The sequence below is a fragment of the Capricornis sumatraensis genome, chromosome 15, assembly GCF_032405125.1.
Source record: "Capricornis sumatraensis isolate serow.1 chromosome 15, serow.2, whole genome shotgun sequence".
In the NCBI taxonomy this organism is placed as follows: domain Eukaryota; kingdom Metazoa; phylum Chordata; class Mammalia; order Artiodactyla; family Bovidae; genus Capricornis; species Capricornis sumatraensis.
Genome location: NC_091083.1, coordinates 10,936,726 through 10,962,140, shown reverse-complemented (window position 1 = coordinate 10,962,140; position 25,415 = coordinate 10,936,726). Strand labels below are relative to the sequence as shown.

Genomic DNA, 25,415 nt, shown 5'->3' with positions numbered 1-25,415 from the left:
ATTGCTTATTTAAAAAAAAAGGTCTGATTTATTATGGTTTATTAGGAACAATACTGAGTATTGTCTAAAAAAAAACAACTGAACTTACCTTAAAACTACTGTGAAAGCCTCCAAAACTTCTCATGTGTTCCTCAGCTGATACACAACTTGTTTTGCAAAATTAGGTCAATGTTCTGGACTTTCTTCTGTGAATGAATAATAGCAGCTTAAATGAGAAACATCACCACCATCAAGAAAAAAGTGTAACATGATGTAAAATGCCGAAAACCCACGGGATGGGAGCACCGTCTTCTGGTCCGCAGAGAAGCACCCCTGGGAGTCTGCCGAGCACGCCCCTCCGGCACTCGCCCCTCAACCACCCTTCTTGCCACGCCAGCTGCCTCGGGGCTCTCCGGGGGACAGTGGCCGACGTCTCAGGATGTGACTGAGGCTGCGACCCTGGGCTTAAGCCCTGGCTCTAGCACTTACCCAAGCACTGCACCTTGGGCTTGTCACTCCTCTGTGCCCAGTCTCCTCACGCAAAACAGGAGAGGGTAACCATGCTAGCCGGTCTCTTCCTCACGAACAGGCCTCATAAACGATGCTGGAGGGTGAGCTTGCTCTCACATCAATCAGACTGTCCCTCCTCCACACGAAATTCTCCCCACAGACTGCAGGGCTCCCCTGATAAAGTCTAGAAAAGCCTCTGAAGGACTCGCCTACACCACTTCCCATCATCCTCCCATTCTACCTATCTGAGCAATGCTGAATTACGATGCAGTTTCCCAGTTAGGAAAGCGGAGGCTGAGTGTCCCCTCTGGAGTCTCCGTGAGTTTACACAGGCCTTTCCCTTGGCCTGGAATGCAAGGCCTGACCCCCAGAGGGGCATCCACCCCTTCCTTCTTCCAGCATGAACTCGCTTCAGCTCAGGTGGTGCCTCTTCTGCAGAAGCATTCCTGATTCCCTAGGCAGACTTAGGGATTTTTCTGTGTTTCTCCCTGCACTTTTTAAAAAGAATTATCCCACTTTACAGTTAAAAGCATATGTCTGTCTCTGAGTGTCTCTTTCTCTACTAGAGTGTATGTTCCCTATGATCAGAAACTGTTATTTCCACACTGGCTCATGGTAGATGCTCAATAAACAGTAAGTGAACGAATATAAAATCAACCAGTTAATCTTTCTATCAATGTTGATAAACATTATTTTTACAAGTTATCTTTAGATAATTCCTCTTAATCCTCTTAAGAATAAGAAACATTAAAGACTAAAAGACACGATTTGTGTCAAAGGCTTTATAGTAAAGAGAAAAACTCGCAAAGCCGCTTAAAGGTGAATATTAGGCAACAGGTCCTCAAAATATATGACTGATTGAAACCAGCAGGGGGAGGGAAGGCTGGGTTATCAACTGGAAAGGGGCATGACGCAATCTTCGAGGGACTGAAAAGGTACTAGTCTGTGGTTTATATAATACTTGAAAATACAAGCAGCTGTATAGTTACAATTAGTGCATTTTACTGAACACCTAGGCTAACCCCTATGCCCTGTGAAGACCCAGACCATTTGGCTGGAATCCTCTTCCATTCCGGCTGTCAGACATCAGGCTCCCAGGCCCTTCTCTGATTCAGCAAAGGGTCTGGCACCTGGCTCAGGTTCCCTCTGTACCCCACGTGGTGCCACCACCCTGGAGGACTTCAAAGTTAATAACTGGCAAGCACCAGGGCCTCTAAGACTTCTGAGGCTCTTTACCACCCGTGGGATTCTCCATCACACCACCTCTGCCATCACACCTGTAACGTGTCCTGGACGAGTCAGCACTTCTAAAATCACCAATCCAAACGTCCTATTTTCTGACCATATCCTCCTTCCTTCAAGCGTGTTCATGTCTTTCAACTACGATCATCCTCTGACCTCCTCTACTTTCTCCCAGTTCATCAGCTCCTCCTCCCCCTTCTTTTTTTATTACTTCCTTTTTCTTCCAGCTTAGATTTTGCCCTATTATCTCAGTTACATTTTTGGAATTCTTTTTGCCTTTGTCTTCTTGTTATTCTCAATTAGTAAAGCCCCAAGCCAGACTGATACGACTCTGTTTTGTGCCAGGTCCCCAGCTGCCAGCTATTGTCAGAGAATGTCACAGATGCATCTGACCAACTTCAAATGTGTCCTTCAAATTTGACAACTCTCCCTGATCCATTCACCTTCCTATTCTCTACAGTGACTATATAAAATCTCTACTCATTTGCACACCTCTGACCCTTTGAGTCTCAGTATACGACTTTACAGAGAAGGCAATGGCACCCCACTCCAGTACTCTTGCCTGGAAAATCCCATGGATGGAGGAGCCTGGTGTGCTGTAATCCATGGGGTCACTCAGAGTCGGACACGACTGAGTGACTTCACTTTGACTTTTCACTTTCATGCATTGGAGAAGGAAATGGCAACCCACTCCAGTATTCTTGCCTAGAGAATCCCAGGGATGGGGGAGCCTGGTGGGCTGCCGTCTATGGGGTCGCACAGAGTCAGACAAGACTGAAGCGACTTAGCAGCAGCAGCAGCAGCATATGACTTTACACTCTGCTTGAAGGAGAGTGTCGATCCATCAGATGGGAACCTCCTGCTATCAAACCAAACACCCGTGACCACTGCACTGTCCCTCTTCCCTTCCATGTGGGCCTTTCCCGTCTTGTACAAGGGCAACCCTCCTCCTCTTATCTCATCCCCTTCCACCTTCTCGGGTACCTGACCTGATTAATTGTCCTCTCTCTCTCTTCTAGAGTCACTTCTTCTATGGAAGCACTTAGGTTCTTCTAATCAACTGTTCAATAAATTCAAGTCTTAAGACGAAACATAATAAAAAAACTTCAGCCCATCTCCCATCCCTCTCCCCCACTCACACCTGTAACCCTGCCCTCTCTCCCCTCTTCTTCATAATCAAGTTTCTTGAGAAGATGGATGCCTGCTGCCCTAGCCACCCCCTCCATAGGTGTCAACCTACTCCCCTTACCTCTGCCTCTCCCACCAAGCCCATGCCAACAGCAGAGCGCTCCCTGTGGTCACCAAAGCTTCCTCATCCTCCGTCAGTGGGCTTTCCTTTCAGTCCATATCGTGCTTCCGAGCAGCGTTTGACGCTCCCTTTGCTTTGAACTCTTTAGGGTCTCTTAGTCTAGGTAATATGATCCCTTTCTGCTGTTTCTCCTTAGCACCTTGCTAGCTACACATCCTCAGTCTCTGCAGGCTCCTCCTCTTCTTATGCACTCACTGCACGTTAGGTTCCTAAAGGCTCCGGACCAGGCTGCATTCTCTTCTCACGTCAGGCAGCTGCTTCTCATACCACCTATTGACAGTGACTCACAATGTTTACCTGGGCCACTTGCCTCCTCTGAGCTACACAGCCACGCACTCAACCCCTACCTGATGTCTCACCTCAGGGATTTCAGAAGCATTTCCCACCCAGCATGCCCAGGTGTGAATTCAAGAGCTGTGCCTGCTCACACTTGGCCGTCTTCTACTGTTTCTCTATCAGTGAAGGGCACCATCTATCTGGCTGTGAGAACTAGAAACTCAGTGCCAGGTTGGAAACGCCTCTCTCCTTATCAGCCCATACGTAATCCACCAGCAGGAACTGTCACGTTTATCTCCTAAATGTTTCCTGAATCCAATTCATTGACTTCTCACCATCTCTACTGTCACCACCTTAGTCCAAACCACCATCATTTCTCAGTAAGCTTTACAGCAATGTCTCCCTACTAATTTATCTGCCAATCCACCTAAAAATACAAATCTGACATCATGACCCCTCCCCCATTAAAATATCTCAAGGGGCATTTTAAGAAAAAGACAGACAATCTTAACAAAGGCTACAAGGCCCCCATTTACCTCCCAATTTAATCAGTCCTCTCTTTTCACTCCCTATATTCCAGCCACAATGCCCCTCTTTCGGTTCTCACCATGTTCCCTCCTGCAACAGGGCCTTTGCACATGTCCTTCCTGCTTCGCCCAGTGGCCTCACTTCATTTTTCAGGGTACAGCCATCGCTTCCTCAGAAGGACTTCACTGACTCTCCCAGACCAGGACCTAGCCCACCTAACCCTCTGGCAACCCCCAGTCCTACGGTAAGCCAGCTACTTGCTTTCTTGTGCCTGGATCCGAGCTGCCAAGCGCTGCTCGAGAAAGTCACTGAGGTGTCCTGCCATCCTCACGCACTCCTTCAAGAAAGTCCTGCCGGCCTTTCGTGGGCAGTCACCAAGTTCCCCTACTGCACAGCACCTACCACAAGTCTAGTTTAACATTTATCGTTGTGGCCGCTGCCTCAGGTTGGGTGCACCCAGCTTGTATTAAAAACTCCATCAAGCCAGTCCACTTTCTCCTTACCCAGTGTATCTCCAGGGCTTGGCCCCAGTGCCTGCACAGTCAGCTTGCAAAATACGACTCTCAAAAGGGGCCTAAAAATTCCTTAAAGTGTCTTACCTTGTAAGTCTTCCATCAATTCAAACATCCCAGGATAGTTAACTTGAATTTCATCAGTGTCCTATTTAAAAAGAAAGCAGAATCTTCATTTGGCATTCATTACCAAGGATCTAGATCAGAGAAGAAGTCGCAGAAATTCCCCAGACCGATCTCTCACAGTAAGCAGGAATCTTCTTTGCAATCCTCTTTGCAGGTATTATCTCGCTTACACTTGATTTACAAAGATTTCAAATTGCAGGGTACATGCTTGCTATTTTAACAGTAACCTTCCTATAACGTCATCAACTGCTTCTAATTCTCTCCTTGGGATTCACACAAAGTCTGTTCTGTACTCTGTAAACGATCCTTTTCTTCCAGTCTTTGAAAAGTCTTCTAGGACACTATAACTTTTTAGGGGGAGGGTTAGGCTTCTAGACAAAATCTTTACACATGCCAACTTCATTTTTCTCTACATAGTCAATATTAATCTCTCTCTAAATGTGACACCCAGAGTCAAACAGGGTCATCTCCCAAGATGCTTCCATCCTCCTCCCAGTGCTGCAGCAAAACCGCATGGACTAGTTTAGGAACGGACACACAGCTGGACAGACACAGTTTATTTCTTGAGTGACGTGGTGAGCAATGTGTCCCGCTCTTTCTCAAGTTCGATACAGGAGTTCACTGTTGGGACAGTGGCAGAGAGCACTGATGCTCCCCAAATATCGAGGTACTCCTGGACATTTCACAGCCCCACACATGTCTTCTGGCAAAAGAAAAGTGAGGTGGAGGCAGGTAATAAATAGCTAGGGAGCCTTTTCCAGGGCATGTCTGGGGCAGTGACCTTATGGGACACAGGCCCGGATGGCACAACCATAGGATGGAGATGAGCTGCCCAACCAGAATGACTGGGATTGATAAAAACTGTGTGTTAGCCACTCAGATGTAGGAGTCTGTCTACAATGGAAACTAACCCTGAATATAAAACACTTCCTTTTTTCCCCTAACTGTGCTATCAAAATGCTGCACGTAAGTCAAATTTCATCATATTGGCACTACTTTTGAAGCATCCAGATCTTTTTGTGTTCTGTAGCTTTATCTAATATCTGTCCAATTTTGGACTTAATGTTGCACAGAATCAAGTACAAAACCCTAAAGAACAGTTATCAAAAATATCCATTTTAATTCCTAAAGAAACATACAACAAAATGACCAATTACCATTTTTTTTAAACATTAGAGACACAAAATTACTTAGAAGCAGGAAATTAACATATACTGTTGATGAGGCATGTCAATTAATGCTACCTTATAGACAGTGATTTTACATGTCAAAATCTGAAATGCATAGATTCTTTGACTCAGCAGTTTGACAGATGTGCAGAGATTATGTGTAAAAGAAAATTCATGGCAACACTGTTTGAAAGAATATAAAAAACAAACAAACTGAAAACAATCTAAATGTCCATTAACAGAGAAAAGGTTAAATAAAGTGTACCTGTTCAATGAAATACTATATGAAAAGTGAAAGTGAAAGTCACTCAGTCATATCTGACTCTTTGCAACGCCATGGACTACACAGTCCATGGGATTCTCCAGGCCAGGATACTGGAGTGGGTAGCCTTTCCCTTCTCCAGGGGATCTTTCCAACCCAGGGATCGAACCCAGGTCTCCTGCATTGCAGGTGGATTCTTTACCAGCTGAGCCACAAGGGAAGTCCGAAATACTATATAGCTGTCCAAAAAAAAGAGAACATGGTAGGTATATGTTTGTAGCAGAAGATCTCCAAGACAAGTTATTGACTCGGGGAAAAAAAGACTTTATATAGAAAAAAGAAAAAGAGCATATATATTGTTGTATATGTATGTTTAAGCAATATAACTGCACTCCAATCTGTGAGGAAGAACGTCTGAAAGGACATACACGACAGTGGACAAAAGGCATCCATGTGGAGAGGGACGGTGCCGGGGGGGCAGGGGGAGGTGTCAGAAGGCAGGAGACCTCCACTCATTTTCGACCTGCTGTGTTACTCTCTCTTTGTCTGTTTTTCTTTTTTTTTTTAAACACATGCATGGACATATGTGCATAAGTTGTATGTGCACTTTTTAATAAGACCATCTCTGGATAGTCCACTTTTTCTATGTATTTTCCTACACAGGGATTTAAGATGAAAAAAAAAAAAGAATTCCTTCTAGGCTGATGCCTACCATTAAACAATACCCTGTGAAAACATTTCGATGAAACCAAATAAAAGCACCATCTCCTTCTCAATCAAAAGAGTACCAAAATAGCCTTGTCAAAGGTCTTATTCAAATCAAGATGAAGGATAATATTCACAGTTTTCTCCTAATATACTAGTCTGGAAATGATTCTGAAAGGAGATGAGTTTCACTTAGAATGCCAACTAATTAAAAAAAATAATTCATTAAGAGGGTCATATGTGTAAATATAATTATATGATATTAATTTAACCTGATTTCACTTTAAAGATAAAAACCCATTGCAATATAGAAGAAATATATCTAATGTTATATGCAACATAAACCTGCATAGTTGATTATATAAAAGCTTTTTTGCATAGGAGTTTTTGAAAATTAGTCAGGATGCAATGTAAAATAGCACTTTGGAGACAATGTATATGTCTCCACGAATAAATCTGCATAAATTTATTATTAAATTACCCTCTAATTTTAAAACTATAGAGAAGATCATATACCAAAGGGAATCTTTCTGGAACACATAACCCACTTTACAACTTAGAAAACTGCATGTTGTTAACATAATTTAGCTTTCTTTTGATGACTCAGGATAGAGGTTTCGTCTTTTTTCTCACAGGCGACAACCTTTGAGTCCCCTAATATTCCCGCTGAGCTGTCTGACCAGGCACGCGCTCCTCACATTGGCCCATGAGGGCTGTGTCACCTCCAGTCTAGCGTCTCTTCCCTTCCCTCTCAGCCCCTTCCCAACATCAGAGGCCCTGCAAGTCTGCGCCCCTTGCTTTCTGTCAGAGCGTGGACGGACATGACCAGCCATTTTGGTGGGCTGATTTTATGACATATACTCACACTGCTAAGTTGCTTCAGTCGTGTCCGACTCTGCGACCCTAGAGACAGCAGCCCACCAGGCTTCCCCATCCCTGGGATTCTCCAGGCAAGAATGCTGGAGTGGGTTGCCGGTGCCTTCTCCAATACTCACACTACACCTCCTTAAAAAGTTATTTTAATTTTGAGCCTGTCTAACCTGATCTAACCCTGGGCCTCATGAAGGCACAATCTCTCACTTCCGCCTCACACGACACCACTTTCCTTGAGAGTGGGTGGGAGAGGCCGTGCTGTGAACGCTCCTGACACCGCCTTCTTCCCCATCAGGGATGCTCTGTCTCTCGTGGTACACCCAGCTCTGGATCTGAAGGGTCTGATGGACAAGCAGGTCTTAGAAAATAGCCTCCCTGCTAACTGAGGTTCTTTTCTTTTTGAGTTACTTATTTAGGTAACAAATAACTAAAAATTTTACATTCCTACCTTGTGTCAATCAAGATAAAAAGAGATTATTTCTGAACAGTGTGATTAATGGGTTACTCGATTCTCTTGATAGTTACCACAGTCAGAGTATTAAAGCCAGCTCTCCCAAGCAGATGTCCTAAGTCATTGACAGCAGTGAAAGGGGAGACGTGCGGAGAAAAGCCCCCTTCCCTTTCTGTTTCCGCTAATTGTAAGGAACACCGGAGTTCAAAGAGCGTGTCACCTCCAAACATTGCACCAATGAACACTCCATCTGGTTTTAAAACATAATGAATCTGTAATAAATACAAACAACAACATGATTCAAAATTTCAGACACAAAAATGTTAAAAGAATAACTACATGGAATCTAGATCAGTATTTCATGATTACCATTCTTATTCTGTCAAGTTAAAAAACAGGTAATTTAATAAATAATACTCAGACAACCAACTATCAGAAAGACTCTGCAGGATATTATTCTAAAGAAAGATAAACATTTACTGATGGTGTTAATATCTATAAGATACATTACATGCTTTCAAATTTTCTAATAATAGACAAAACTTACTTTTTCAATCAGTAAAATATTGAAAGAACAAGATTTTTGATGTGGTAGGTTACAGAAATCACTGTCCTCCCTGTATCTGTGCCCTTAGACATGTCACTTTGTAACAGCCCCCATTGGGAGAATCTGGACCAGCCCCTCGACTTGCTCTGACCCAAAGAATGCAAAGAATGGCAGTGCCAAGCCGAGGGCTCGATGGCCTTGCTGCTTTCGCCTGCTCTCTAGGAGCCCCGTGTATGGGCCATGCTGTGAACAAGGCTGAGCCAGCCTGCTGAAGGATGACAGCAAGAGACATGGGGATCAGCCAGGAGTCCAGCTGAAGCCATCTGACAGCTCTGGGGCAAGCCACCCCCAGGTCAGACACATGGGTGAACCAAGCCAGACCCAGAAGAATCTCCTAAGTCTGGCCCAAATCCCTAACTCACAAAATCATGACTTACTTTTTTAAAACACAAAGTTGAGGTGGCTTATTAAGCAGAAAAAGCTAATTTATAGGGAAGCCATTATGATTCACAACTAAAATGTCTAGTAACATTTTAGTTAAATATTAACATATCAGTTAATTTAGTTACACACAGAATTAAGGAAAAGTAACCAACTTATTTTTCAGCTGTAAAACAAAAACCATTTTTAATTGGTAACTTAAAACAGTAGCAACGATCAATTCCAGAATCATAAATGTTTACTCAATGACTCTCGGAACTACAGTCTGTAACTCGTTTTGACTCTACTTTCATATAGGGCAAGGTGAACTCTGAAGTAAATCTGAACCCACATCACGGAAGGCTACTCTAATTCAAGTATATATCTTTTTTAAAAAATTGTTTTTCTTTTTTTTTTTTTTACTTTACAATACTGTATTGGTTTTGCCATACATTGACATGAATCCACCACGGGTGTACATGAGTTCCCAATCCTGAACCCCCCTCCCACCTCCCTCCCTATACCATCTCTCTGGGTCATCCCCGTGCACCAGCCCCAAGCATCCTGTATCCCGTATTGAACCTAGACTGGCAATTCATTTCTTACGTGATAGTACACGTTTCAATGCCATTCTCCCAAATCGTCCCACCCTCTCCCTCTCCCTCTGAGTCCAAAAGTCTGTTCTATACATCTGTGTCTCTATTGCTGTCTTGCACACAGGGTTATCGTTACCATCTTTCTAAATTCCATATATATGTGTTAGTATACTGCATTGGTGTTTTTCTTTCTGGCTTACTTCACTCTGTATAATCGGCTCCAGTTTCATCCATCTCATTAGAACTGATTCAGATGTATTCTTTTTAATGTCTGAGTAATATACTCCATTGTGTACATGTACCACAGCTTTCTTATCCATTCGTCTGCTGATGGACATCTAGATTGCTTCCATGTCCTGGCCATTATAAATAGTGCTGCAATGAATATTGGGGTACACATGCCTCTTTCAATTCTGGTTTCCTCGGTGTGTATGCCCAGCAGTGAGATTGCTGGGTCATAAGGCAGTTCTATTTCCAGTTTTTTAAGGAATCTCCACAACTCTTCTCCATAGTGGCTGTAGTAGTTTGCATTCCCACCAACAGTGTAAGAGGGTTCTCTTTTCTCCACAGCCTCTCCAGCATTTATTGCCTGTAGACTTTTGGATCGCAGCCATTCTGACTGGTATGAAATGGTACCTTATTGTGGTCTTGATTTGAATTTCTCTGATAATGAGTGATATTGAGCATTTGTTTGTTAGCCAACCATATGTCTTCTTTGGAGAAATGTCTATTTAGTTCTTTGGCCCATTTTTTGATTGGGTCATTTATTTTTCTGGAATTGAGCTGCGTAAGTTGCTTGTATATTTTTGAGATTAATTCTTTGTCAGTTGCTTCATTTGCTCTTATTTTCTCTCATTCCGAAGGCTGTCTTTTCCCCTTGCTTATAGTTTCCTTTGTTATGCAGAAGCTTTTAATTTTAATTAGATCCCATTTGTTTATTTTTGCTTTTATTTCCAGTATTCTGGGAGGTGGATCATAGAGGACCCTGCTGTGATTTATGTCGGAGAGTGTTTTGCCTATGTTCTCCTCTAGGAGTTTTATAGTTTCTGGTCTTATGTTTAGATCCTTAATCCATTTTGAGTTTATTTTTGTGTGTGGTATTAGAAAGTGTTCTAGTTTCATTCTTTTACAAGTGGTTGACCAGTTTTCCCAGCACCACTTGTTAAAGAGCTTGTCTTTAATCCATTGTATATTCTTGCCTCCTTTGTCGAAGATAAGGTGTCCATAGGTGTGTGGATTTATCTCTGGGCTTTCTATTTTATTCCATTGATCTATATTTCTGTCTTTGTGCCAGTACCATACTGTCTTGATGACTGTGGCTTTGTAGTAGAGCCTGAAGTCAGGCAGGTTGATTCCTCCAGTTCCATTCCTCTTTCTCAAGATTGCTTTGGTTATTCGAGGTTTTTCATATTACCATACAAATTGTTAAATTATTTGTTCTAGCTCTGTGAAAAACACTGCTGGTAGCTTGATAGGGATTGCATTGAATGTAGATTGATTTGGGTAGTATACTCATTTTCACTATATTGATTCTTCTGATCCATGAACATGGTATATTTCTCCATCTATTAGTGTCCTCTTTGATTTCTTTCATCAGTGTTTTATAGTTTTCTATATGTAGGTCTTTAGTTTCTTTAGGTAGATATATTCCTAAGTATTTTATTCTTTTTGTTGCAATGGTGAATGGAATTGTTTCCTTAATTTCTTTTTCTACTTTCTCATTATTAGTGTATAGGAATGCAAGGGATTTCTGAGTGTTGATTTTATATCCCACAACTTTACTATATTCATTGATTAGCTCTAGTAATTTTCTGGTGGAGTCTTTAGGGTCTTCTATGTAGAGGATCATGTCATCTGCAGTGTGAGTTTTACTTCTTCTTATCCAATTTGGATTCCTTTATTTCTTTTCTGCTCTGATTGCTGTGGCCAAAACTTCCAGAACTATGTTGAATAGTAGTGGTGAAAGTGGGCACCCTTGTCTTGTTCCTGACTTTAGGGGAAATGCTTTCAATTTTTCACCATTGAGGATAATGTTTGCTGTGGGTTTGTCATATATAGCTTTTATTATGTTGAGGTATGTTCCTTCTATTCCTGCTTTCTGGAGAGTTTTTACCATAAATGGATATTGAATTTTGTCAAAGGCTTTCTCTGCATCTATTAAGATAATCATATGGCTTTTATTTTTCAATTTGTTAATGTGGTGAATTACATTGATTGATTTGCAGATATTGAAGAATCCTTGCATCCCTGGGATAAAGCCCACTTGGTCATGGTGTATGATCTTTTTAATGTGTTGTTGAATTCTGATTGCTAGAATTTTGTTAAGGATTTTTGCATCTATGTTCATCAGTGATATTGGCCTGTAGTTTTCTTTTTTTGTGGCATCTTTGTCAGGTTTTGGTATTAGGGTGATGGTGGCCTCATAGAATGAGTTTGGAAGTTTACCTTCCTCTGCAATTTTCTGGAAGAGTTTGAGTAGGATAGGTGTTAGCTCTTCTCTAAATTTTTGGTAGAATTCAGCTGTGAAGTCGTCTGGACTTGGGCTTTTGTTTGCTGGAAGATATCTGATTACAGTTTCAATTTCCGTGCTTGTGATGGGTCTGTTAAGATTTTCTATTTCTTCCTGGTTCAGTTTTGGAAAGTTGTACTTTTCTAAGAATTTGTCCATTTCTTTCAAGTTGTCCATTTTATTGGCATATAATTGCTGATAGTAGTCTCTTATGATCCTTTGTATTTCTGTGTTGTCTGTTGCGATCTCTCCATTTTCATTTCTAATTTTATTGATTTGATTTTTCTCCCTTTGTTTCTTGATGAGTCTGGCTAATGGTTTGTCAATTTTATTTATCCTTTCAAAGAACCAGCTTTTGGTTTGTTGAATTTTGCTATGGTCTCTTTTGTTTCTTTTACATTTATTTCTGCCTTAATTTTTAAGATCTTTCCTTCTACTAACCCTGGGCTTCTCCATTTCTTCCTTTTCTAGTTGCTTTAGGTGTAGAGTTAGGTTATTTATTTGACTTTTTTCTTGTTTCTTGAGGTATGCCTGTATTGCTATGAACTTTCCCCTTAGCACTGCTTTTATAGTGTCCCACAGGTTTGGGGTTATTGTGTTTTCATTTTCATTAGTTTCTATGCATATTTTGATTTCTTTTTTGATTTCTTCTGTGATTTGTGGGTTACTCGGAAGCATGTTGTTCAGCCTCCATATGTTGGAATTTTTAATAGTTTTTCTCCTGTAACTGAGATCTAATCTTAATGCATTATGGTCAGAAAAGATGCTTGGAATTATTTCAATTTTTTTTGAATTTATCAAGGCTAGATTTATGGCCCAGGATGTGATCTATCCTGGAGAAGGTTCCATGAGCACTTGAGAAAAAGGTGAAATTCATTGTTTTGGGGTGAAATGTCCTATAATATCAATTAGGTCTAACTGGTCTATTGTATCATTTAAAGTTTGCATTTCTTTAATTTTCTGTTTAGTTGATCTGTCCATAGGTGTGAGTGGGGTAATAAAGTCTCCCACTATTATTGTGTTATTGTTAATTTCCCCTTTCATACTTATAAGCATTTGTCTTACATATTGTGGTGCTATGTTGGGTGCATATATATTTATAATTGTTATATCTTCTTCTTGGATTGATCCTTTGATCATTATGTAGTGGCCTTCTTTGTCTCTTTTCACAGCCTTTGTTTTAAAGTCTATTTTATCTGATATGAGTATTGCTACTCCTGCTTTCTTTTGGTCTCTATTTGCATGGAATATCTTTTTCCAGCCCTTCACTTTCAGTCTGTATGTGCCCCTTGTTTTGAGGTGGGTCTCTTGTAGACAACATATATAGGGGTCTTGTTTTTGTATCCATTCAGCCAGTCTTTGTCTTTTGGTTGGGGCATTCAACGCATTTATGTTTAAGGTAATTATTGATAAGTATGATCCCATTGCCATTTACTTTATTGTTTTGGGTTCGGGTTTATACACCCTTTTTCTATTTCCTTTCTAGAGACTATCCTTTAGCATTTGTTGGAGAGCTGGTTTGGTGGTACTGAATTCTCTCAGCTTTTGCTTGTCTGTAAAGCTTTTGATTTCTCCTTCATATTTGAATGAGATCCTTGCTGGGTACAGTAATCTGGGCTGTAGGTTATTTTCTTTCATCACTTTAAGTATGTCTTGCCATTCCCTCCTGGCCTGAAGAGTTTCTACTGAAAGATCAGCTGTTATCCTTATGGGAATCTCCTTGTGTGTTATTTGTTGTTTTTCCCTTGCTGCTTTTAATATTTGTTCTTCGTGTTTGATCTTTGTTAATTTGATTAATATGTGTCTTGGGGTGTTTTGCCTTGGGTTTATCCTGTTTGGGACTCTCTAGGTTTCTTGGACTTGGGTGATTATTTCCTTCCCCATTTTAGGGAAGTTTTCAACTATTATCTCCTCAAGGATTTTCTCATGGTCTTTCTTTTTGTCTTCTTCTTCTGGGACTCCTATAATTCGAATGTTGGAGCGTTTCATATTGTCCTGGAGGTCTCTGAGATTGTCCTCATTTCTTTTAATTCGTTTTTCTTTTTTCCTCTCTGATTCATTTATTTCTACCATTCTATCTTCTATTTCACTAATCCTATCTTCTGCCTCCATTATTCTACTATTTGTTGCCTCCAGAGTGTTTCTGATCTCATTTATTGCATTATTCATTATATATTGACTCTTTTTCATTTCTTCTAGGTCCTTGTTAAACCTTTCTTGCATCTTCTCAATCCTTGTCTCCAGGCTATTTATCTGTGATTCCATTTTGATTTCAAGATTTTGGATCATTTTCACTATCAATATTCGGAATTCTTTATCAGGCAGATTCCCTATCTCTTCTTTTGTTTGGTTTGGTGGGCATTTATCCTGTTCCTTTACCTGCTGGGTACTCCTCTGTCTCTTCATCTTGGTTATATTGCTGCGTTTGGGGTGGCCTTTCTGTATTCTGGCAGTTTGTGGAGTTCTCTTTATTATGGAGTTTCCTCACTGTGGGTGGGGTTATATCAGTGGCTTGTCAAGGTTTCTTGGTTAGAGAAGCTTGTGTTGGAGTTCTGGCGGCTGGAGCTGGATTTCTTCTCTCTGGAGTGCAATGAAGTGTCCAGTAATGAGTTATGAGATGTCAATGGTTTTGGAGTAACTTGAGCTGCCTGTATTTTGAAGCTCAGGGCTGTGTTCCTGTGTTGCTGGAGAACTTGCGTGGTATGTCTTGCTCTGGAACTTGTTGGCCCTTGGGTGATGCTTGGTTTCAGTGTAGGTATGGAGGCGTTTTATGAGCTCCTATCAATTAATGTTCCCTGGAGTCAGGAGTTCGCTGGTGTTCTCAGGATTTGGACTTAAGCCTTCTGCTTCTGGTTTTCAGTTTTATTTTTACAGTAGCCTCAAGACTTCTCCATCTATACAGCACCGATGATAAAACATCTAGGTTAAAGATGAAAAGTTTCTCCACACTGAGGGACACCCAGAAAGGTTCACTGAGTTACATGGAGAAGAGAAGAGGGAGGGGGGTGTTAGAGGTGACTGGAATGAGATGAGGTGGGATCAAAAGAGGAGAGAGCAAGCTAGCCAGTAATCACTTCCTGATGTGCGCTCCACAGTCTGGACCACTCAGAGATGTTCACAGAGTTATACAGAGAAGAGCAGAGGGAGGAAGGAGACAGAGGTGGCCAGGAGGATAAAAGGGGGGAATGAAAAGGAGAGAGACAGATCCAGCCAGTAACCAGTTCCCTAAGTGTTCTCCACGGTCTGGAACACACAGAGATTCACAGAGTTGGGTAGAGAAGAGAAGGGGGAGGGAGGAGACAGAGGCAACCTGGCAGAGAAAAAGGAGAGTCCAAAGAATGAGAGAGTGGTCAAGCCAGTAATCTCGCTCTCAAGTAAAAATGGGTACTGAAGATTGGGTTTTTAAAGGTACAAAATTGATAACAAATACCAAAAAGCAAAGATTAAAAATCTAGAGTAGAGGCTGGATTTTCAAAAATACAATATTAAAGAAAAGAAGAAGAAAGAAAAAAAAAGTCACAAGAATTATTAAAAAACAACAACCACCACCACAATATATATATATGGCGTTTGCTTTAAAAATAGCATCTTTTTTTTTAAGTAATAGTAGGTTATAAAAATAAAAATTAAAGGAGAAACAGAGGACTTAAAATTTTTTAAATGTTAAAAAAAAAGAACAAACAAACAAAGAAACAAAAAGAATGATCGTAAAAATAGTGAAGGTATATCTGGGACTTTCTCTGGTGTTGTTGTGGGCAGTGTGGGGTCAGTTCATTTTCGGATAGTTCCTTGGTCTGGCTTATATTTCTCAAGATCTATAGGCCCCTTCCTATGTAGCTGGTACTAACGACAGGGTTTTAATCTATTGCACCTGTCACTTCCAAGGCGGTTCCCTCTGTTTTAGCTTCTTCTGTTTGCTGGTCTCTTCAGTGTCTGTTTTCCGCCCTGACACAAGGGGGGCTGTGGTGGACACTTTTTTTCGGCTTACTTGTTCAGTCGTGTTGCGGGGAGGGAGGGGTGCTGCAAACAAATAACACTGGCATGTGCTCGCAGTGTCTCAGCCACGCTGGGCCTGCCCCCGCTCATGGCTCACACAGCTCAGGCTCTAGGTGCTCCGCCGGGAAGCATCTGAGGCTGGCCCTGGGCTGCATGCACCTCCCCGGTCTAAGCCGCTCAGGCTCAGGCACTCAGGTAGTCCTCAGAGGCGCAGACTCGGTTGGGCCTGTGTTTTGTGTCCTTCCCAGGTCCGAGTAGCTCGGGTGTTTGGCGAGCGTGGTCGCTGTGACGTATCACCTTTCCCATCCCTGCTGCTCAGTTTTCTGGGTGTACAACTGGTGCCCCTTCTTAGGCGGATGGTGACTGTCCAGAATCCCAAGAAGTCTAAGTTAGCAAAGAAGCCTGTTCGCAGTTTGGTAGTTAATGTCTCTCTGGGGCTGCGATTGCCTCCTTCCGGCCCTTCCGGCTCTGGCTGCCTGTCACCAGAGGGGGATGGTCTGCAGCCAGCTAATTCTGTTCTGTCCTTTGTTCTGTGCACGGTCCTGGTGGTGTCTTATGTTAGAGCTTTTCGCGTGGTAGCTATCCCACAGTCTGGTTTGCTAGCCCAAGTTAGTTCGCTCTGGTTACACTCGGGGCATTCCGGCCCAGTTCTTAAAAAGCACTGCAGCCCGCGCCTCCCTGCCCAGCCCCCACTTGCTAGTGGTAGATGCAGGCATCTGAGCTGCTTCTCCGCTGGGGGGGTTACCGTTGGGCTGGTAATCTGTTGGTTTTAATTATTTATTTTTCCTCCTTGTTATGTTGCCCTCTGTGCTTCCAAGGCTCGCCACAGACTCAGCAGCGAGAGTGTTTCCTGGTGTTTGAAAACGTCTCTCTTTTTAAGACTCTCTTCCGGAGACGGAGCTCCCTACCTACCTCTTTTGTCTCTTTTTTCATCTTTTATATTTTTTCCTACCTGTTTTTTAAGACGATCTGCTTTTCTGGGTACCTGATGTCCTCTGCCAGCATTCAGAAGTTGTTTTGTGAAATTTACTCAGCGATGAAATGTTCTTTTGATGGATTTGTGAGGGAGAAAGTGGTCTCCCTGTCCTATTCCTCCAGCATCTTAGGACCGCCCACCCCAAGTATATATCTTGAATCGTATTTAAAATATTATGAAGCAATTTTATATAAAACAGTATATAAACAAACTGACTGTAAAAACCTTTTTCCTTCTTTCCCTTCAGTGTTACTTCCTTCTCTTGCCACCAAACTCTCATAGAACTAAAGTACCTAAAATTATCAGTTTGTTTCTACCTCTGAAGGCTTATCAGTTCCCGTGGATTTCACAAGAATGACTTACCAATCTCTACCTTGAGTCTGGACAGCTTCCCAGGATCCTGTATTTATCTTTTGGCTGCTGGTGCCATAGAGATTTGTCTCTTGGCAAACACCCCCTGCCCCTCCCCTCAGCATCCCACATACAGAACACATATTCTCAAACCAACTCCCCTTTCCAACTGCTATATTTCTGTTAATTACCACTGTCAAGTCCCTTTATCTGATCATTACCATTCTTTCCCCTACTCTTACTAATTATCTCCAGTCATCCAGACTCAAAACTTGAAGGCAAGCTTTCACTCCTGACTCTTCAACCTTCAGTGTTAACCAGCCACCAGACTGTTGATTCTTACTTTGCAGAGTCCTGAAGACCTCTCTCTTCCTTTTATCTCCACAGTCCATGGGGTCACAGGGAGTCAGGCACGACTGAGCAACTGAACAACAACTGCCACCGAGGTTCAGTTTATTTCATGCTTGGACCACGGAAACAGTCTCTCTTCAACTTAACTGACTTTCTGCACCAGTTTTCTATTTAGCAAGATGAAGCCGTCTTGCAGTGTTATTTCACATACATAAAACAAAGCAGAGTGACTGGCAAACAGTACATGCGTAAGATACGGTAGTTATTCTTCTGCCTGGCGGCTTTTTAATCATGTCACTTTCCTCTTCAAAATGTGCTAGTGGCTCTGGACTGCATAAAGAATAAACTCCCAACTGCTTACCCTGTCACCGAGTCCTCTGACTTTGGTCCTGATATTCCTCATCTATACCTGGCACTATACTCTCCTCCCCCAGGCTTCCTCTCTGTCCTTTTGGGCTTCCCAGTCACTCACACATCCCATCTATCCCAGGATCCGGCCTTCCTGGAATGCATGCCCACTCCAAATACGACCTGTCCTTTTAAGCCCTGTTCAAGAAACTTCTTCCTCTTGAAGCTTTCCTAGGCAACTCCAAGCCACAGTGATCTCCTTCTCTCCTCTGAACATAATACTTCTACCTACCCCTTCCTTACCTGTTTGCTGATAAATATCAACCAACAAACATTTATCAGCACTGTCTTAGTATAAAGCATGGGCGAAGTACAAATGGGTTCCTACCCACAGAAAATTTATAGACAATTAAGAAAGAAAAGAAACCCATACATAAAATTTCTTATGATAGCAATACTATTTTGAATAAGTTTTAAACACTTATGAAAACTTTAGTAACATCTCCATAATTATATTTATAGAATTCTCTGGGAGTGGGGAGTCACTCATATACTTCCTAATACGGCAAAGGGTTCCAAGTGTATCCAGCCCACAGAAGATAATAAATTTTTGATTTGCTTCCATTTCCAATTGTCAAAAATGTGAAATAGAAACCATCTATAAGTTTCTGTGTAAAAACAGGCACATCTATAATTTGCTAATGATAAACAAAATAACACAGGCTATTAGAAACAGCACTAAGTTTCTTACCTGTTCAAGTGCTCTAGGAAGGTCATTCACCCAGTGCAAACTAAAATACGAAAACACATATCTGTTTTAGCTTAATCTGTATAATTAATTAGTACAAGAATCACTAATATAGCAAGCCACAGAAAAGGTGTAAGTTTGGATGTTTGAAAGTGCACATCAAAATTCACGGATTGTTGGGACTTCCCTGGTAGTCCAGTGGTTAAGGCTCTATACTTCCCAGGCAGGGGGCCTGGGTTCAATCTCTGGTCAGGGAACTAAGATCCTGAATGCAGTGGCCAAAAAATAAATTCCTTAAGAAAAAAAATTCACTGACTGTTTTCATATAAGTTTTAAAATAAAAATATTAGAGGATAACCTTCCTTTTGTCACAGGAGAAACCTTTAATATTACCTTATAACTTTAGAGCATAACATACCTATTTTGGGGGCTTCCCAGGTGGCACTAGTGGTAAAGAACCCACCTGCCAATGCAGGAGACTTAAGAGATGCGGGTTTGATCCCTGAGTCAGAAGAACTCCTGGAGGAGGGCATGGCAGCCCACTCCAGTATCCTTGCCTGGAGAATCCCATGGACAGAGGAGCCTGGTGGGCAACTGTCCATGGGGTCCCACAGAGTCAGACATGACTGAGGTGACCTGGCACACACACATGCATATCTATTTTAACATACATATATTTTTTAAAAGTACAAACGGATTACCAACCTTAAACTGCTAACCACCAGGTCAAATGTATTTTCTCTGAAGGGAAGAAATTCTTCATCAGCTAAAACGCTGACAGTAGGAATTTCTGTTTCTAGGGCATTTTTCTAAAGGTTAAAAATAAAAGTTCATAAACACATTTATATAACATCTTAATTATTAACACAATCATTGTTTGTTAAACATAAGTCATGTTATATTTACTTGACAGTTTCTAGTTCTTAAAAATTGAAAAAGCAGCCAAACAGAAAGCACTAAAAAAATGTATCTTAAATGACACTTAAGACTGGCCAGAAAAAATGGCTATCTGGTTGGAAAAACAAATGGGATAACTACATCACACCAAACCAAATCTCAGAAAGCTGAAAGTCTCGGTGGAATAATCAAAGCCAAAAAAAGTACTAGGAAAATATGGGTGCACACTTTAGACTCTTAAATGAAAATGCCAAAGTAAACATGACTCAAAAACCAGAAACTATAAAAGGAAACATGGATACACATAATGATAAACTGATCAAAAACTTCTAAAAAGCAATAAACAATGTAAACAACATGTTTGGGAAAAAATTTACAAAATACATGAAGAAAAATTAATATCCCTAGAAGACACATTCTTACAAACCACCTAGAATAAGAACAGCCAAGTAGAGAGAGGACCAAGGGACAAGCACATCATAAAATTACTGACAAAACTCACAAATTAAAAAGTACTCATAGACAAAAGATATCAAACAGCTACTTGGTTGCTCTAGCAATCAGAGAAATGCAAATAAAAAGGACAAAACTCTACTTTCCACCTATTAGACTAACAAAGACAAATTAACTGGCCTACGGTTGCCAACAAGGAGGAGGAAAGAGGGCTTTCATTTAATACTGTTGTTCAGTCTTCAAAGGGCAGTCTAGAGGTGGATATTAAAAACTGAAAGGTGAACATCAATGAATCCGTATACTCCACTCTTGGGAATTTATTCCCAGGGAGAAAAATAAATCAAACACAGAAAGTTGCTTTATATGAAGATGCTCACCACAGTGTTGGTTATTGAGAAGCTACAAATTTAGTAAATGAAGCATGGAATATTCCTACACTGGAATACTACATGTGTGTGTGCATCCATCACTCACTGATACAAAAGAATGACGTGTTAGCGTAATACTGTTTGTATAAAGCTGTGATGGGGAGACAGCTATTTGTCCACAAAGACACAGATGAAAATGTCACCAGCAGTTGCCTCTGAGTGGTGGGATTAATGGTGATTTTTTCCCTTCCCTTTAGATTTCCCACACTGTTTAATTCTTCTTTATTTGTAGTATAATCGGGAAAAAAAAAAAAGAGCTCATTTCATTCTGAAAGAAATAATAAAAAAAAGTACAGAACTAAAAACCAAACTAGGAGATCGGAAACCAGTAGCACTGAAAAGCCACCTACCAAAGCATTTTCTGCAATGTCTGTCTGGAACAACTTTCCAACAGCTTCCTGCAACGCAATAAAGTTGATCAGATAATACAAAAAGACAAGCAAATAAGAGAACCCAGTAACAAAACAAAACAACTGTTGAAACTGCTGAAGGAAAAAGTGATTAATTTGATTAATTTTCACCTCTGTAAGGGTATTTTTCTGCATATAATTAGTATGGTACACAAACACCTTTAATAACACATATTATGTTACATAGAATTAAATGTATGCAGCCAACCATATATGTAATATATTTAACAGTATTTAATAAAATAGAGAACATAGGTGTGAATAATCAGCATCTTCAGTTTACTCCACTGGGATAAGGTTTTACATGTTACCTTTTCCATAATATGCTAAGAGCTAGTCCTCATTCTTGTGACACAGAAGATCTGGAATGGTTTTCCTGCCTTTAGTTGTTATTGCAAGAGACTGCAAAGAGTAAAGAAAGACCTAACTAACACAGATGCTTGGGAGGGCCTCAGTGGTTTCACTCTCCCCTCTGTTTCACGAATCCTTTCTTCCTTCCCAAAGCAAAGGGCATCACAATACTTCTTGCCCAGCTGGCCACTTTCCACCATGCCCTCTCTTCTCCAGGAGCCTGCTCTTCCCTCCACTACCTCTCCAATCTTCAGTCTCCATCTTCTGCTGCTTCTTGCCTCACCTTACGACAGGAATAAGCTTCCCAATCTTGCAAACTCCTCACCTCGACCCACCTCACGGCTGTCTTGTTTGTAATCCACCGCACTACTTCTCACCGAGTTCCCCTCAGTTCTTGGTGATCTGTTTCCACCCTCACTGCTCTACTCACATGCTTTGTGGAAGATTCCTTTCTATACACTGGCCCCGAGAGCTTACCTATTACCAAGGTCTGTAGTTCTACCAGGCCTCCTCTACATTGCTGCCTTTATATCCTGCTGTCTCCACACTGGCAGCTGGCCTTTCTCTCTCATGCCTACACTTGCCTTTGACACAGCCCTCTAATTGGTCTGTTTCTCTACACTCTGTCTTCTTCAATCCCTCATACACACCAACCCCAAACCAACCTTCCTTAAGGATCACTGATCACACCCTACAGCTTGCCACTTCTGCCTTCCCTCCAGCCATGCCTTACATTCCAATCGCTATGAGCACCATCCCAGATTCTATCAAACCTCGGGTCAGATGCTGTGCCTTTCAGAAGTCTCGGTCATATGAACTCCACTGATTTTCCTTTCCTTAATTCCTGTTGCAGTTTAATGACGGTACCAATTCCACGGCATTTATTATTATCAATGACAGTGTTTTCAGAGACTTATCACATAGCCCTCCCCTGTCTTGGTGCAAGTGTACACTTTTTCGTTAAGTAGATTTGATATAGAAATCCCACTTTGATCTGTGTCCAGCATAGTGTCTATTTAGAGAGGCTAAAACAATTAATGAATGTTTTTTGGTTTGAATTACAAAATGAAAAATAAAATAGTATACATATTAATAAAGACTATTTATACTTAATCACACACAAAAATTTCTAACCAAATGATAAAGTGACTATTTTTCATAGCTAAAAAAAAAATAAGCTTAATCACTTGTCCCAAATGAATGTCAATGTGATTTTTATTGTGATTTATAAAAAATATTTGAACAAAGTGGGAATCACATGCAATGTATCGTATATAGACTTAGAGAAACTACCAGTGGGAATGCTGTATAAAATGGATTCAAAGAAAAAATCATTTAAGAAAAAACACAGGAGTAGACATAAAACAACCTTTGGTTCTATCACTTAAAAAATAACAAATGAGCAATTCTGATGTCATCAAAATCTAAATATGATACAAACAATATTTTATTAAGAAAGTTTTTCCTTAAAATTGGCCAATTTTATTTCTCTAAGTTAAATCATTCAATAAATATACCTTATTCAAGTGTTCTGCTATATAACCTCGTCCACAACCAACATCCAAAGCAAGATGGAAATCTCTGAAAAACAGACACAGAAGTTATGCTTTGACTATAATAATATAGCCCCCATAAAGTAATTATTAAAAACAAATTTTTCTTAAGAAAAAAGATTCTTGTGAACACAACTGTCAAACAAGTCCTATCATCTGCCTGCTCCCTCACATCACCAGATGTCTCCGTCAGAGAATACACTGGGCATGGCAAGGCTGTCCGGCCAAGCCGCTCTTAGGGCCTCCCAACTAATGGCTTTCCACAAGGTTGCTCCAAGACATGGATCTGAAGAACTGATTTAGTGCAGGTACTTAAACAGATGGGGAAACAATGGAAACAGTGACACACTTTATTGTCAGGAGCTATGTTAGGCATTACTGACAAAATACAGGCACGGCCCTAAACCCCCTCCCTTTGTTCCGTAGGCACAGACCCGGAATGAAGAAGTTAGGCTTTGTGATTCTGACTTGTTTTTTCCTTTCCTCGACTGAGATGACTGAAGAGAATATTAAGGTGCTTACTGTTTTTCAGAGGAGCAGGGAAGGCATAAAGCCTTCTGCAGCTGTGCTCTAAGAATAATTCATAAAGTTAATCACTGACATTTGTTCAAGGACCTTTACAAAAGAGTGTTCCAGGGTGAACGCAGAGGCCGCAGCTTGAGACCATGGGAGGGATTCCTATCTGAAGCCTATTTGTGAGAAAAGTGTTTATGGCAAAGGAGTTTGCTGAATTTAGGGCTTAGGGATAATTAAGAGTTAGAAGCTAAAGATTTAAGGATTGCTGTAATGTTACAATATTCTACTATAGCTTATAAAAATTAGGGACTTTAGAGATATTGTTAGCTAGAAGCCCTTTCTAAGAAATAGTGAACTTAGGATACTAGGGGAAAACAGGACTTAGAAAGATAAGAAATAAACTGAAGAATGTGGTATGCAGCCCAGACATTAGCCTGAGTTACAGTGTATTCACAAAAACACATGAGAGAAAGTAGATAAGAGAATCGCTGAAGAAGGAACTCCTTTTGAGAGGCAACAGTGATTTTTGGAGAAAAATAAATCTGGGTCAATGGGAACTAAAAATATCAAACCTCTGACCTAATGCTTTTGTAAAAGTATAAAAGAGAATCATAAGCTTGAAATAAACAGGCAGTCCAAGAAAACTGAGAGGCTGCCTCAGTTTCTCTCTCGCTGACACCACCCATCCCTTCAGGTTGAATCCCTGGCTGCTGGAGCTGGACTCCGTCCCTTTATTTTCTTGGGCTCCAAAATCACTGCAGGTGGTGACTGCAGCCATGAAATTAAAAGACGCTGCCTCCTTAGAAGAAAAGCTATTACCAACCTACACAGCATATTAAAAAGCAGAAACATTACTTTGCCAACAAAGGTCCGTCTAGTCAAACCGTCTATGGTTTTTCCAGTGGTCATGTATGGATGTGAGAGTTGGACCATAAAGAAGGCTGAATGCTCAAGAACTGACGCTTTTGAGCTGTGGTGTTGGAGAAAGACTCTTGAGAGTCCCTTGGACTGCAAAAAGATAAAACCAGTCAATCCTAAAGGAAATCAACCCTGAATATTCATTATAAGGACTGATGCTGAAGTTGAAGCTCCAATACTTTGGCCATCTGATGTGAAGAGCTGACTCACTGGAAAAGACCCGGATGCTGGGAAAGCCTGAAGGCGGGAGGAGAAGGGAACAACAAAGGATGAGATGGTTGGACGGCATCACTGACTCAGTGGACATGAGTTTGAGTAAGCTCCGGGAGATGATGAAGAGGGAAGCCTGGCGTGCTGCGGTCCATGGGGTTGCAAAGAGTTGGACATGACTGAGCGACTGAACAACAATTTTAATATGATAATATACTCAGACAAAGAGAAGAGAAGTTAATGTAATTAACATGAAAATATGTGGCATACCTATCAGGAACTTACTACTTATCCCTATTTCTCAAATTTGTTGCAGCAGCAGATAACTTAGAAATTACTATGTGAAATACTATGAAATATAACACGATAAACTAAAACCCAAATAAACCATCAATTAAATAACAGCTTTTACTGAAATCTTATCAGGTTCAAATCAGTGGGCTAAGTGTACAGTTAAGTATGTCAATCCAAGGTCATTCAGCTAATAAGCAGCAGTCAGACTTGAATTCAGTCAGAAAGAATCCTGACCAGAATTCTTATCCACTATGCTATGCTGTCTCCTCCAAACATATCGTCTCATACTAAATCACTTTACATATCCAACTGTGGATCACAGGTTTAGGAAAAATTTGTGACAATTTTTAAAGAAACTTCATGCACTAATAAAATTTTTCCTATTGGAACTGAGAGTCCCTTTGTAATTTCTATTAAAAACCTATGTTGCAAATATAGAACACCAGTACACAGCTGGAGAACCACTGGTGAGAGAATGTCTAATATACCTAATGCCCTGTGTCTTGACTGTGAACACAGGCAGTGTGACCTGGGAAAGCATACAGCCTTTGCAATCACAAAGACATGAGTTAGAATTCTAGGCTTGCAATTTACTGGCTCT

At 40.9% G+C, this 25,415-nt stretch overlaps 1 protein-coding gene across 5 annotated transcripts in view; it reads right to left on the bottom strand.

Annotated features, from left to right (window-relative positions):
• Window positions 1–25,415, bottom strand: part of NDUFAF5 (NADH:ubiquinone oxidoreductase complex assembly factor 5) — a 32,683-nt gene that overhangs the window by 3,047 nt on the left and 4,221 nt on the right. For 2 of the 5 annotated variants that reach the window (XM_068987129.1, XM_068987132.1), the window contains exons 3-8: window positions 22,841–22,904; window positions 20,913–20,960; window positions 19,490–19,593; window positions 18,788–18,827; window positions 8,017–8,214; window positions 4,444–4,504 (exon numbers count right to left, since the gene is read on the bottom strand). In XM_068987129.1, the coding sequence (XP_068843230.1) occupies window positions 4,444–4,504; window positions 8,017–8,214; window positions 18,788–18,827; window positions 19,490–19,593; window positions 20,913–20,960; window positions 22,841–22,904 (515 nt within the window). Of the gene's footprint in view, window positions 1–88; window positions 186–3,036; window positions 3,311–4,443; window positions 4,505–8,016; window positions 8,215–18,787; window positions 18,828–19,489; window positions 19,594–20,912; window positions 20,977–22,836; window positions 22,905–25,415 lie in introns of those variants that run through there. The other 3 variants (XR_011145932.1, XM_068987131.1, XM_068987130.1) reach the window with 3 other exon arrangements.